The sequence below is a fragment of the Crocuta crocuta genome, unplaced genomic scaffold, assembly GCF_008692635.1.
Source record: "Crocuta crocuta isolate KB4526 unplaced genomic scaffold, BGI_CrCroc_1.0 scaffold299, whole genome shotgun sequence".
Taxonomy (NCBI): Eukaryota; Metazoa; Chordata; class Mammalia; order Carnivora; family Hyaenidae; genus Crocuta; species Crocuta crocuta.
This window is the reverse complement of record NW_027532747.1, coordinates 12,987,685-13,000,186: the sequence shown is the minus strand read 5'-3', so window position 1 is coordinate 13,000,186 and position 12,502 is coordinate 12,987,685. Positions and strand designations below refer to the sequence as shown.

The following is a 12,502-nucleotide window of genomic DNA, read 5'->3' as shown; positions in this document are numbered from 1 at the left end:
GGGCACCAAGATGCTAAAACTGACCTCAGGGGTGAAGTTAGGAGGTTGAGGAGCTAGAACCCGAGCACCTCTTGAGTATCACAGCAATCTCTGGTGGCCCCACGAGTTTGGGCTGTAGTTTTGGGAAATGAGATAAAACTATTAGCAACTCTTCCCTTCTTTCAACCAAAAGAAAAGAAGGCCCCTTCAAAGGCTTTGATCATCATAGAAACCTACTTTAGTTATTAAAAAAGAAGTTTAGGTGGAAGAAACTCCAGGGAAAGACAGTCACTGACAGTGACAGCTCTGGAATTTTCCGGGGATACCCACCATCTGTGGGGGCTCAGCCCCCACCCTCCCAGGCTACCATTCTCTCCACCCCCGCCTCTCAGTCTGAGTATAGTTAATACTGTACTTTCATCCAAGGCATCTCGCATTTCCGCTGCACTCACTCTTGCCCTTACCATCCTACATACGCTTACTCCTTAGTTCTTCCAAAACACTCCTTCTGAGGGTCCACAGTTACTGCTGCTTCTCTAAAGCAACACATATGTTAAAACTCAGGTCTGTCTTTAATTTAAAAAAAAAGTGCTTAAAACCATCCCATGCAATGGTTTTTCAATTCATTTTCAACTAATAAAATCAAACTCGTTTCGGTTTACAAATAATACTGAATAAAAGGGTGAATCCGATTCTTTTCTCACATTTTCAATCATGTGCCTTCATTCGTTTCAGTACCTTAATGAGTTGAACTCTTGTCTGGAAAAAATAGAAGGTACAAATATATAGAATTTTTAGGATAAAAAATTTTCTGAATATAAAAATGCTTTCTGTGTTTCAAAATAACACTTTTAGATTCTTCCTGTAGTGTCGGGTTTGGTAACTAAACTATTCAGTACCCAAGGCTTTTAAAAAATAACAAGAGAGAGCATGGTTTTCAATACAAACTTACTCAGGAACCAATCACACCTGTGGACCATCCCCCTAGAGCGTTACTGTTTCTCAACAAGAAAACCCGAAATACTTCAGTCATAAAATAAAACTCCATTATCAAAAACCAGTTTAAGATAGAAACCTATGCGCCTTAATGATTGCCAGAGTTGCCCAGCATAGCTTCAGTAAAACAGAGAATTGTCTGGAAAACACAATCTCCACAAAGTGTGCAAGTACCGCAAATGGGACAGAGCGGCGCAGGGCAGGCCCGGGGACCGCGTCCTCCTCCCTCAGCACCTTTCCCAGGCACAGCCTCCCCGGCCTCTGGCCTCGTGCTCGGCACAGCTCCTTCAGCGCCCGTCATTCATCACGCGCTCCGGCGGCCCAGGGTGCCCGAGGGAGTCGGAGTTAGGTGGCCTTTCCTTTCGCCTGAACGCTTCCCACGGTGGACGGGTTCCCGTGACAAGTCGTGGGAGGTCATATGAGCCGCGAGCTTTTCAGGAACTGAATGAGCACTCGGTACACGAACGTGTACTGGCAGAGGGTCTGCACCATCATCATCCTCTGTCGCCTCAGCACGTCCAGCGCCCTCGGGATGTCCAGCACCTGGATGGGGAGTCAGCCGTGAGGGGAGTGGACTCCCCTGCAGAGAGGCAGGCAGCCTGAGCAGACATCTGGTCAGGAGACAGACGCTCCTTGCTACCTCGGCGTCTTCTAGAAGAAACCCCTGGGCACGTGCTCAGAAAGAGCCGTTAGGCCACTAGGTCCTCTCTTCCCCTCCTATTCCTCCCAGCCNCCACCAACCGAAAAAGGGGGGGCACAGGCAGTACCTCATTGTGTTCCAGACAGGCGATCATGATCTCCGACAGGATGACGACGCCTGTCCTTCCCACCCCGGCGCTGCAATGGACCAGCAACGGAGGGTTGGGGCTCTTTGGTTCACTGGTGCTATTTGTATGGCGTCGAACAGACTGGATCTCTTCAAGATACGCTGTGAGATGTCAGAAACAGAAAAGTAATGAGGAATTAAGGCCCAACAAATTCACAGTTTTCAGATTATCACCCCTGATTGGGAGGACTCTGGATAAAGAGCATCCCGACTACTAACGGGCAGTGTGATCTTGGGCGGGTCGCTGCCTCTGCCTGGGCTTGCAGTTTCTCATCTACAAAATGAAACGGAGGAGATGGTCTCTGAGAGTCCAGTACAGCAGTCTACTTGCTACCAAATTACACTCCAAACACTTCTGAAACCTGCACTGAACACTTACGACCGTTATTTTAAAGCAAGTCCAGGGGTGCGCGCCTCAGTGGCTCAGTCGTTTAAGCATCCAGCTCTCCATTTTGGCCTGGATCATGATCTCAAGGTTGTGAATTTGAGCCCAGTGTTGGGCTCTATGTTTACAGCAGAGAGCCTGCCTGGGATTCTCTCTCTGCCCCTCCCCTGCTCACTCTCATAAGTGCTTGCTCACATTTTCTCTCTCTCTCACTAAGTAAATAAACATTTAAAGATAAAATAAAATACGGGTGCCGGGGTGGCTCAGTCAGTTGAGCCATGATCTCACGGTTCATGAGTTCGAGCCTCCCATCAGGCTCTCTGCAGTCAGTGCAGAGCCAGTTTTGGGTCCTCTGTCCCTTTCTCGGCCCCTCCCTCATGCGCTCTTTTTCTCTCTCATAAATAAATAAAACATTTAAAAAGGTAAATTAAAACAGAATAAAGGAAATCCAAAGCTTCTATGAAATAACATAAAGGAAATAGTTCAGGAGCCCAAGTCTTCCTGTGTGTGGCTGATTTAAGCAGAGGCTATGCTGAGAAGGAAGACACTTACATAAAAATCCCTTGAGGTCATCTGGACAGCCGTGCTCAGGCCAGTCTGTGTACTGCAGATGCCAGACCGTCCTCTCCTGCCCCGTGAGCAGGTGCTTCATCTTCAAGCCCGTGGTGGCGTAGCAGCCAGAGTCCGTGCGGAAGCGGGTTGTGATCTTAAACCTCCCATAGGTGACGGTGTTGTGCCTGGAGCCAAGTCGTGGCCAATACCTGAAGCTCTTCTCCCTTCCGCCCTCCTGTTAAAGAGAAGTGTGGTCAGGGGTGCCTGGGTCGGGTTCGGCTCGGGTTGTAATCTCACAGTTCGTGGGTTCAGGCCCCACGTCAAGCTCCGCAATGACGGCGCAGAGCTTGCTTGGGATTCTCTCTCTGTCTCTGCCCTCTCCCCAGCTCTCGCTCTCTCAAAAACAAATAAACATTAAAAAAAAGGACAAGTCCTGTCCGAGCCCAACAGAGATCCAGCAGCGGAGGCGATCCCATCCAGGCAGGTGTCCGACGTGTAGAACTGCGGTCCCAGCCGCCACCTCTCAGGGTCAGGGATCCCTACAAGCTCTTCCTGGAGGCTCAGGAAATCAACTAAGAGAAAGGAGTACTCACCTCCTCTGCTGTCACCATCGCTATAATGGCAATTCCCTGTTCCCACACCATCTGCCAAAAATCCTGACAGGTGCTCTGTAATGGTCCCTGTGTGGCGATATAATCCCACTCAATTCCACTGACGGAGACCTGAAATTAGAAAAGATTTTTTTAAAAATCACGTGTACACATACAGGTATGTATGGACGCACGCACGCATGTTTGGTCATGGTGCTACTAAACAATGAACGGAATTATTCAGAATAAAGACATTCCTTATTCTTTTTTTTCCCCTTGTTAATACAATTCCCATGACTACCTGTTTATAAACCTACGCACTCTGAATTCACATAATGGGCCTGAGGCAATCTGCTTAACTTCTCAGACTCTCTGTTCTCATCTGTAAAATAAAAATATCATGTACCCTCACAGCGATTAGAGGAATCACTTGGCCGGATTAGCCGAGTCATTATATATGGTGCCTGCACATAATAGGTTCTCAGTAAACAGTGGTTATTGCTGCTAGTACGGTTCTTCTTCTTATAAAAATAGTATCAACATAATAGGATCCTAAAATTCAAACAGTTCCCCTCATGAAGAGCTAAACATATTGGGGAAGAAAATTAACAATGAAGCCAAAACCGAGGTTAAATGCCAGATTTCTAGAAGAGAAAAAATATCCCTGCTCCAACTGGTCTCGCTTCTGAATGGGAGTCAAGATCACCCTCCAGAATGATACACAGTTTCCACCTAAGATTGCGTCTCCTTGGACACAGGCTAAGGTAACACAGGGGTTACTAGAATTGTAGTCAGATCTGGGTTAGACCCCACACACCCTGACATCCGGCGACCACAGTGACCGTTTCCCAAGTGCCTGGTGCTATTCTGCCCACACTGTCACAAATCACGGCCACATCCCCTCACTGAGGGCTCCCTCACGTGGTGGCAGGCGCCCTGGCACATACCAGTCACCATGGCGAATAGCTGTTGGGGGGGTTCTAATGGACAGCCTGGGCGGGGGAGGCATCAGTGCTTCTTTATTCAGAGGAAAGTACAAGAACATCCCAGGTCCCACGCTCGTAAGTGATCCAGGAATTGTGAAGCTCAGGCACCTTCCATCGTTGCTCAGCTTGCGTCTGATTCTGAAATACCCCCCACGAGACTACAACTTCATTCAGTTCTCATCCACCCAGTCAGGAGACTGAATGAGATATTCCACAGAACCGCTCAGTTTTTAAATAACCCATACCCACGTTACAAAGCACGTGCACAGATTCCCAAAAACCATCAAGGGTACCGGCCCCCGCGGGCAGACTGTCAGGTCTCTTTTAAAATCCTCCAGGGGGGGNAGAAATAAATAAAACATAAAAAAATAATAATTAAAAATAAATAAATAAATAAATAAATAAATAAATAAATAAATAAATAAAAGCCTCCAGGGGGAAGGCTTTCATCGAATATCACTTGCAAACGAAATAAAGTGTGGGAAAGAAGAAACATGCCTGGCCATGGATACTCCCTCTTTCACTCTCTTAGAAAACTTCTCCGTCCCGAAATACCAGAACTGGACCTCTAGCCAGCAGAAAACAAGAGGCACAATGACGCAGGAGAGTGAGCGCCTACCAGCTGGGAACCCTCACGTTCTTCCATTTTAGCGGGTATAACGCTACCCCGGTCAGATGGCGTTACTCTGCTCCTAGGGGAAAGGTGGCTCTGCTCCTCTCAGGAACAAAACGACGTGGAAAAGTGACTACAGGGAAGTGCAGAGAATAGGCAGCGTCCTCACGAGGAAAAGCTTTGGCGACAAAACCATCAAAAGTGTCTTACCAGACACTCGTGTCACGTAAGAATTAACGGATGTATGTGATCAGGAAAAACTAGCAATTCTGCCGCTCTGGGGAGGATTTGTGAGGCAGGAAGAGACCTTCAGATTTAGAAGAACCAAGTCCGGTGGCTCACCACCCAGGAAGGGCACTTGCAGCCTGGGCTCTGGTGGTAAACACTCCCTGTCCAGCCGGGGTGAAGGCATCTCCCAGTTTATGACACAATTTGTTACAACGGTTCAAACCAGGCTGTTTTTAGAATACAGATACGAATACAATTCTTATCACTCTGGTGATTTAACTCACAACTTACCAGCCCATTCTGCTCACCTTAATGTGAGACGCGTTGATGTAACCGGTATTGTTTTCTTTAGTTGGGACCAGCTCCACTCGGGCGTCATCATAGGGAAGGACATCTTGGAATCGGTTTCTCTCTGCATTTTCAGGGAGTCGTGCTGTTGTGCATTCCCCATCAACTAGCCGCTTTTTAAGAATTTTTTCATATTCTGTGAATACCATTCCCTGTTCTAACCGCTGTTCCAGAATTTTACACTGTAAAATGGAATATGTGGAATGAGTGCAGTCACACGTCCAAGCTGCATTCTGATGGCACATCTGAAATCTTGTTTTCTACTTCCAGTCTCGCATTAACTAATATGGAAAACTCTAGGTGAAACCAAAGCTAACTTTTTAACAAGACGTAATAACAATAAGAATTAAAATAACAAATGAGGGGTGCCTGGGTGGCTCAGCTGGTTGGGCATCTGACTTCAGCTCAGGACGTGATCTCATGGTTTGTGAGTTTGAGCCCAGTGACAGGCTCTGGGCTGCCCATGTGGAGCCTACTTGGGATTCTGTCTCCATCTCTCCCTGTCCCTCCCCCTGTCCAAGATAAATAAACTTTTTTTTAACGTTTATTTATTTTTGAGAGAGAGAGAGAAAAAGTGTGTGAGTGGGGAAGGAGAAGAAAGAGAAAGGGAGACACAGAATCTAAAATAGGCTACAGGTTCTGAGCTATTAGCGCAGAGCCTGACTCGGGGCTCGAACTCTTGAACGGTGAGATCATGACCTGAGCTGAAGTTGGATGCTCAACTGATTGAGCCACCCGGGTGCCCCAAATAAATAAACTTAAAAAATAAATAAATAAATAACAAATGAAACCACCTTGTTGGTGAGAAGCAGAATGCAGAGTTCTGTTTAAAGGTGAAAACTGGCCTAAAATAATTTGTTGAATTCATTTTCTCTGAATCTACGGTNCGAGAACAGTAAACCCTAGAGTAGACGAATTAATTCCAATCTCTATGAACAAACGCTTCACTGTTCTAATCTATAATACACAAGCACTGAAAAAAAGGAATAAATATTCAACATTATCTCCATGGTCCCACTGTAAACAAATAATTTTTTTTACTTAGGATTAATTCATGCCTGTCTGATTCAGGTATAATAAAACTTCCTGGCAAATACATCTTGGTCATAAAGAAAGTCATGAAACATTTGGTAACTGTTTACTCTTGAGATACATTTTCAGTGCAATGAAAGCAGTCAACAGCGTCTCACGTGCACTCATATGCACTGGTAGGTCTCCTCGAATTTAAAGCCACCAAGTATCAAGACTGCTGTAGATGGCTAGAAGGTCAGGAACAACATTCAGAAACGAACAAAATCAACATTTACTCTAAAGTCATGTTAGATCTGCCTCAGTAACACTCATTTGTGATGATTAAATGTATTAGAAAAGTCACTAAAATCTCAAAGAGGCACTTTTGTAGCATTTCACGGATGCTCCCAGAGGAGGCACACGGGGTCCGAATGTCTGGTACGTACCCTCTCATCATTGGTGGCTCTGGCAGGCACTTCCTTTCCTTCATCAGGTAGAGGCAGTCGAGACAGGGAGAGTCCATTTAGGGCAGCCAGTTTGAGAGGACCAATTTTTTTTGCATCCACCCGGCTCTTTTTCATTCCCTATAAAAATATTTGTATGTATATATGAAATATACACAAATACAACCCCCTTGTAAAGAAATTTCAAGTGGACTGAATGCTGGAAACAAACGGAAGGAGTGTTCAACTACAGGGGAGATTACACTCCCCAAGCGCACACGCATTTGTTTAACAAACATTGGGAGGAAGACATTCCTTTCAAGGCCAGAGCCCTGATAAGTCTTCCAGAGAGAAGATTTTGAAATGCAACAGGTTTCAGGGCACTGTTGTAATGTAAGGTGAGGCTCCAGGCAGACAGCATTCCTTCCCAGAACTCCCAAATTTCAAAACATGACAAACAAATCAGTGGCCATCCACAAAGAGGGTTTTAAATGCAGTTGTGCCTAAACTAAAAAAGAAAAATAAATAAATTAAAAAAATAAATGTAGTCGTGTGATTGCAACAGGCTTCTGCTATTTTTTAAAAAATATGTTAGTTCTTTAGATCATTCTGAAAAACTTACATGTTTTCTGTGCTTGCTCCCTCTATTCTTTCTTTTTTTAACTTATTTTGATGTTTTATTTATTTATTTTTTAGAGAGAGACAGAGTGCAAGTGGGGGAGGGGCAGAAAGAGACAGAGACACAGAATCCGAAGCAGGCTCCAGGCTCTGAGCTGTCAGTACAGAGACCGACACGGGCCTCGAACTCCTGGACCGTGAGATCATGACCTGAGCCAAAGTCGGAGGCTTAACCGATTAAGCCACCCAGGCTCAATCTCTCTATTCTATTCTAGCTCCTGTTGCAGACTTGTATGACCTGGGCTGGATCCCTACACCTCTCAGAACTACACATTTTTAACCAGGAAAGTTAAACAGGGCTGAAATCTCCATTGTGTCACCCTGGGGGGTGGGAAAGGCCATCTGTCTCCTGAAAATGTGTGTTTCCTGAAGTGATTTTTTTTTTTAAATGTTTCATTTATTTCTAGAAGAGAGAGAGAGAGACAGCGTGAGCAGGGGAGGGTCAGAGAGAGAGGGAGTCACAGACTGAAACAGGCTCCAGGCTCTGAGCTGGCAGTCAGCACAGAGCCCGACGCGGGGCTCGAACCCACGAACCACGAGATCATGACCTAAGCGAAAGTCGGACGCTTAACCGACTAAGCCACCCAGGCGCCCCCTGAAGTGACTCTTAAAGTAATGATCTTCCACTCTAAGGCAGACAAGCCCAGGACCACCAAGTCTACTCGGACATTCTACACCCCCTTGGAAGCCGTAACAGTTACAACAGTGGCCCTCTTTTGACAGAAATGGTTTTCTCGGTTCTGTGTCACAAAGGAAATCCGCTTTACTCCAGCTCTACCAGCCTGGGAGGGAAAGGAGAGGAGGGAGGAAGGCTAAAAGGCTGCTGCAGAGGCTAAAATGTCAGGATTCTGACTCGTGCAGGAAACCCCAGGAGGCGGCTAACTGTAGAACAACTGGCAAGGGGGCTGGGGAGGGGGTGTGGCTTGTAAAGTCTGCCAGTTGGTATGGTGCAAATACCCCCACCATGGCCAAGTTCAAGCTGCCAGTGTAATAGCAAGTGGCTCACCAGACTCCTGAGAACTCAAGCCCGCTCTCAGCAGCCAGTACAAGGTGGCTCCAGCTCTCTTCTGCCGGAGAATGAGCCAGAAGGGCCCCCTGCACCATATGTCGGCTAAAAGTGACTGCCTGGGAGAAGGACAAATATCATATGTTTGCACGTATAGGAGGATTAGGAGGAACTTAACNCCAAAACAAAACCCAATGCAGAATTAAACAGGGGTGGTATGAGGAAAAAAAATTGCAGAATAAAATAAAATCACAGAACTACAAAAAAAAAAAAAAAAAAAAAAACTGACTGCCTGGAAGGTCAGTTCTACAGCCAGTATTTGAAGAAAGGCGCATATGGTCTAAACCACGACTGCCCTCTGCATACAGACACGCAGTGTCGGGGCACAGCGCACAGCGGTTTACGTCAGAACCACCACTCTGCACTGGGGCTGCACAGGGAAAATGTGTCCCTAGCTGTGGGAGCACGCCAACCAGCCCACTTGTTTTCAGATAACAATCAAGCTCCTGGAGGTGGAGAAGGGTGGGGAACTCTAAAATGTTTCTGCTTGTCTGCAATTTAGTTCATTGTTTTTAATATTAATACTAAACTCCCATAACCTCAATTCTCATTAGGATGTGAACTAAATTTGCTGGAATGACAGTGGCGATCCCAAGTACTATGAGGAGTCTCAGGGGTTTAGCAGGGGCTGGAGCTTTTCGATTCTTGGGAAGGCAGTATGATGCAACCTCTCAGTAATAAGCTGACTGCGACTGAGCATTTGCTATGCTCCAGGACCTCACTGTATCCCGCAACTACTCTCTAGGGCCAGCTTGGGTTACAAGTGAGAAAATGAATCAGAGACAAGCAGTACCTCGCTCAAGGTCACATAGCTGCCTCTTTATATATGGTAATCAGTGTCAGAACAATAAAAAAACTTCCATTAAAGTCAGTTATGCTCCATCATAGAATTTAGAAAGCATTTTTCATGCCTAACCTTATGTGGGACTTAGCAGACACAGCAGAGGTGACTGTACCCATGCTACAGATGGAGAAGACGAGGTTCTGGTGCTGCCGGGTCCAGCCCACTGGGCAGAGAACTGATAATTGAAGGGTCTAGCCTCAGACCCAAGTTCTTCTACTCTTAGGTTCTATACCTTTCCCCCAAGCCACAGCTGCCAGACACACTCTTCCAGTAAAGGGAATCTGTTACACCAAAGAAGGGGAGCAACAGCATAATCCAATCACAAAACTGTATTAATACTGTGGGTCTTAAAAGTCAAAGAGGGAGGGGTGTCTGGGTCGCTCAGTAGGTTAAGTGTCCCACTTTGGCTCGGGTCATATCACAGTGAGTCCAAGCCTCAAGTCAGGCTCTGTGCTGACAGCTCGGAGACTGAAGCCTGTTTGAAATTCTCTGTCTCCCTTCCTCCCTCCCTCCCTCTCTCTCTAATCCTCCCTTGCTCATAAGCTCTCTCTCTCTCAAAAAAAAAATAAATATTTTAAAAAGTCAACAAGGGAGAAAACTTGTAATTTTAGAGAACCGAGCTGATCAAACTTCTCAGATTTAGGTGACCTTACAAATCCCATTCAAAAGGTACAATAAGATTGCAGAGTGGACTCACTCAAAACAAGTATCACTTGGGGAAATGACTCAGGTCACACATAAAAATGATGGAAAAGTCTTGACATAATTAGGGAAAGAGAATTAACTATGAAAGGACCCCATCCAGCTGGCTCAGGGACTTGAGACACACCCACACCCAGTCCCCACCGTGAATCACTGGTCATGAGCCCCTACCTTCCACTCCAGCGGACCTGAAACATTGTCTTTACTGTTCAGGTAGGTAAGAACATAATCTTAAGAAAAATTATAAATAAACTTAAAATCCAAACCCCCAATTCATTAAAAGCAAAGGCACATAAGTCCACAGCACTCTTGTTAAGTGGTTTCAGTCTACCTCTGGTAATCTATTTCATATGCACCGTAAAATCGTGTGGATTTTCTTCCCAGTTTATGAAGATACTACTATATTTGTGCCAATCCTGAAGTCTGAATATGCGAACTATCAGAGATGGGGGAGGAGTCCTAGCTGGGAGGAACTGGGAGACAGGATGGACAGGCTAATTAATCGCTTTAGCTACATCCAAGGGAGGGGCCAGGGCGTGGAGGTGCAGGCAATGAGCAGCCAGAAGCCTGAGCAATGAAGCAGGAGACTTAGAGATGCCTGGCTCCCATGACAAAAGCACAAATGCGTGGCCAAGGCTTGGGGACTCAAAAAGTTTCAGTGGAAAGACAGAAAACAGCAAGGCTTAAACAACAAGTACTACTTAATAAATACGATAGACAATATACCTCAATTCAGAACAGCAGAGCAGAATAGACAACAGGTTGCAGAGATAAGCATGGGTTTAAAATTCCAGTTCGGGGGCACCTGGGTGGCTCAGTGCCTGACCCACCTGACCAGTTAAGCATCCGACTTCAGGTCAGGTCATGATCTCATAGTTCACAGTTTGAGGCCCCGCATCAGGCTCTGTGCTGACAGCTCAGAGCCTCAAGCCTGCTTCAGATTTTGTGTCTCCCTCTCTGCCTCTCCCCTGCTCGCACTCTCACTCGTTCAAAAATAAATAAATGTTAAAAAATTTTTTTAATAAACTTCCAGTTAGTCACCCGCTAGTTGTGTAACCTTGGAAAAGTTACTAAACATCTGAGTCTGTTCTCTCTCCTAAAGGAACAACAGGCCTGCTGTAAACCAGAGGGGCCTTGACACAGGGCAGATGCTGGGGGGAGGGGGGGTGTGGCAGCTCTTTTATATTTTGCCCCAAATAAAAGTGCTTAACTGCTGGTTCTTTGTTATACTGAGCATCAAAAACCTGCACTTTCTCCAAGGGACCTTCCTAGGATTCTCAGTTCACTTAATCTTTCTTTTAAAGACACCCGGAGCTTTTGGGGCGCCTGGGTGGCTCAGTCAGGTAAGTGTCTGACTTGTGGTTTCAGCTCAGGTCATGATCTCACATTTGTGGGTTTGAGCCTGGCATGGTGTTCCAAGCTGACAATGCAGAGCCTGCTTGGGCTTCTCTCTCTCTCTCTCTGCCCCTTCCCTGCTTGCTCACTCTCTCTCTCAAAATAAATAAATTTTCTTTAACAATTAAAAAAAAAAAATACCGAGACCTGGAGCGTTCAAGTGTCTTGTGTTGACAGGCTGCCACCTTCCTAACTCCAGGATCACTCTGCGGCTGCCAGTGATCACTTCCAGGCAATTCAAGCAGTAATCACACCCTCTCACATCAGCAACACTTTCCAGGGATGCTGCTCTTAGACACTGTGCAGCCCCGGCTGCTGCATCAGCACAGGGTTTCTAACAAGTGGCTAGCAAAGCAACCTCACCTAAAGCTGGTAAAAGCTTAACTTCCTTTTCTTTAAAGCTGCATTGGCCAAACCTTTCATTTATTCTTTCCTTTCCATTCCAGAGACTCCTGCGTTACCCTTTTCACTTCACCTAATTATCTCCAGCAAAACCATTGTAATTCTAACCGATCCCCCTCATTTCCCTAGACAATCAAACTCAAAAGTGTCCCAAATAGGTCAGAAATAGCGCACGGGGGTGGAGGGAGAGAAGGGCTCCAAGAGACAAATGCCGAACCCCCAGGCGTCAGAGTCAAGGGCAGGACCCGGCCACACACACTCGGCTTACCCCCAGCGGCGGGAGGCCGTCCACGATGTTCTTCTTCCCGGAGAGGAGATCAGACACCGGCCGCTGCTTCAGGGAGTCCCTCCTGGCTCGATAGCGCCCCGACGTGGTGAGATCGGATTCGGACATGGAGGGCGTGAGCAGCCCCTCTCTGCGGGCTCGGGGGACCTCCCCGAGATGCGGCGGGGGCTCG

General features: G+C 46.5%; 1 protein-coding gene across 1 annotated transcript in view; it reads right to left on the bottom strand.

Annotated features, from left to right (window-relative positions):
* Positions 1-6: 6 nt before the first annotated feature.
* PTPN21 (protein tyrosine phosphatase non-receptor type 21) overlaps positions 7-12,502 on the bottom strand; it is a 73,465-nt gene continuing 60,969 nt past the window's right edge. Inside the window, exons 14-20 of the mRNA XM_077780841.1 lie at positions 12,313-12,477; positions 6,961-7,098; positions 5,464-5,685; positions 3,332-3,460; positions 2,739-2,973; positions 1,743-1,903; positions 7-1,518 (exon numbers count right to left, since the gene is read on the bottom strand). Coding sequence (XP_077636967.1) covers positions 1,390-1,518; positions 1,743-1,903; positions 2,739-2,973; positions 3,332-3,460; positions 5,464-5,685; positions 6,961-7,098; positions 12,313-12,477 — 1,179 coding nt within the window. The 3' untranslated portion in view covers positions 7-1,389. The remainder of the gene's footprint in view (positions 1,519-1,742; positions 1,904-2,738; positions 2,974-3,331; positions 3,461-5,463; positions 5,686-6,960; positions 7,099-12,312; positions 12,478-12,502) is intronic.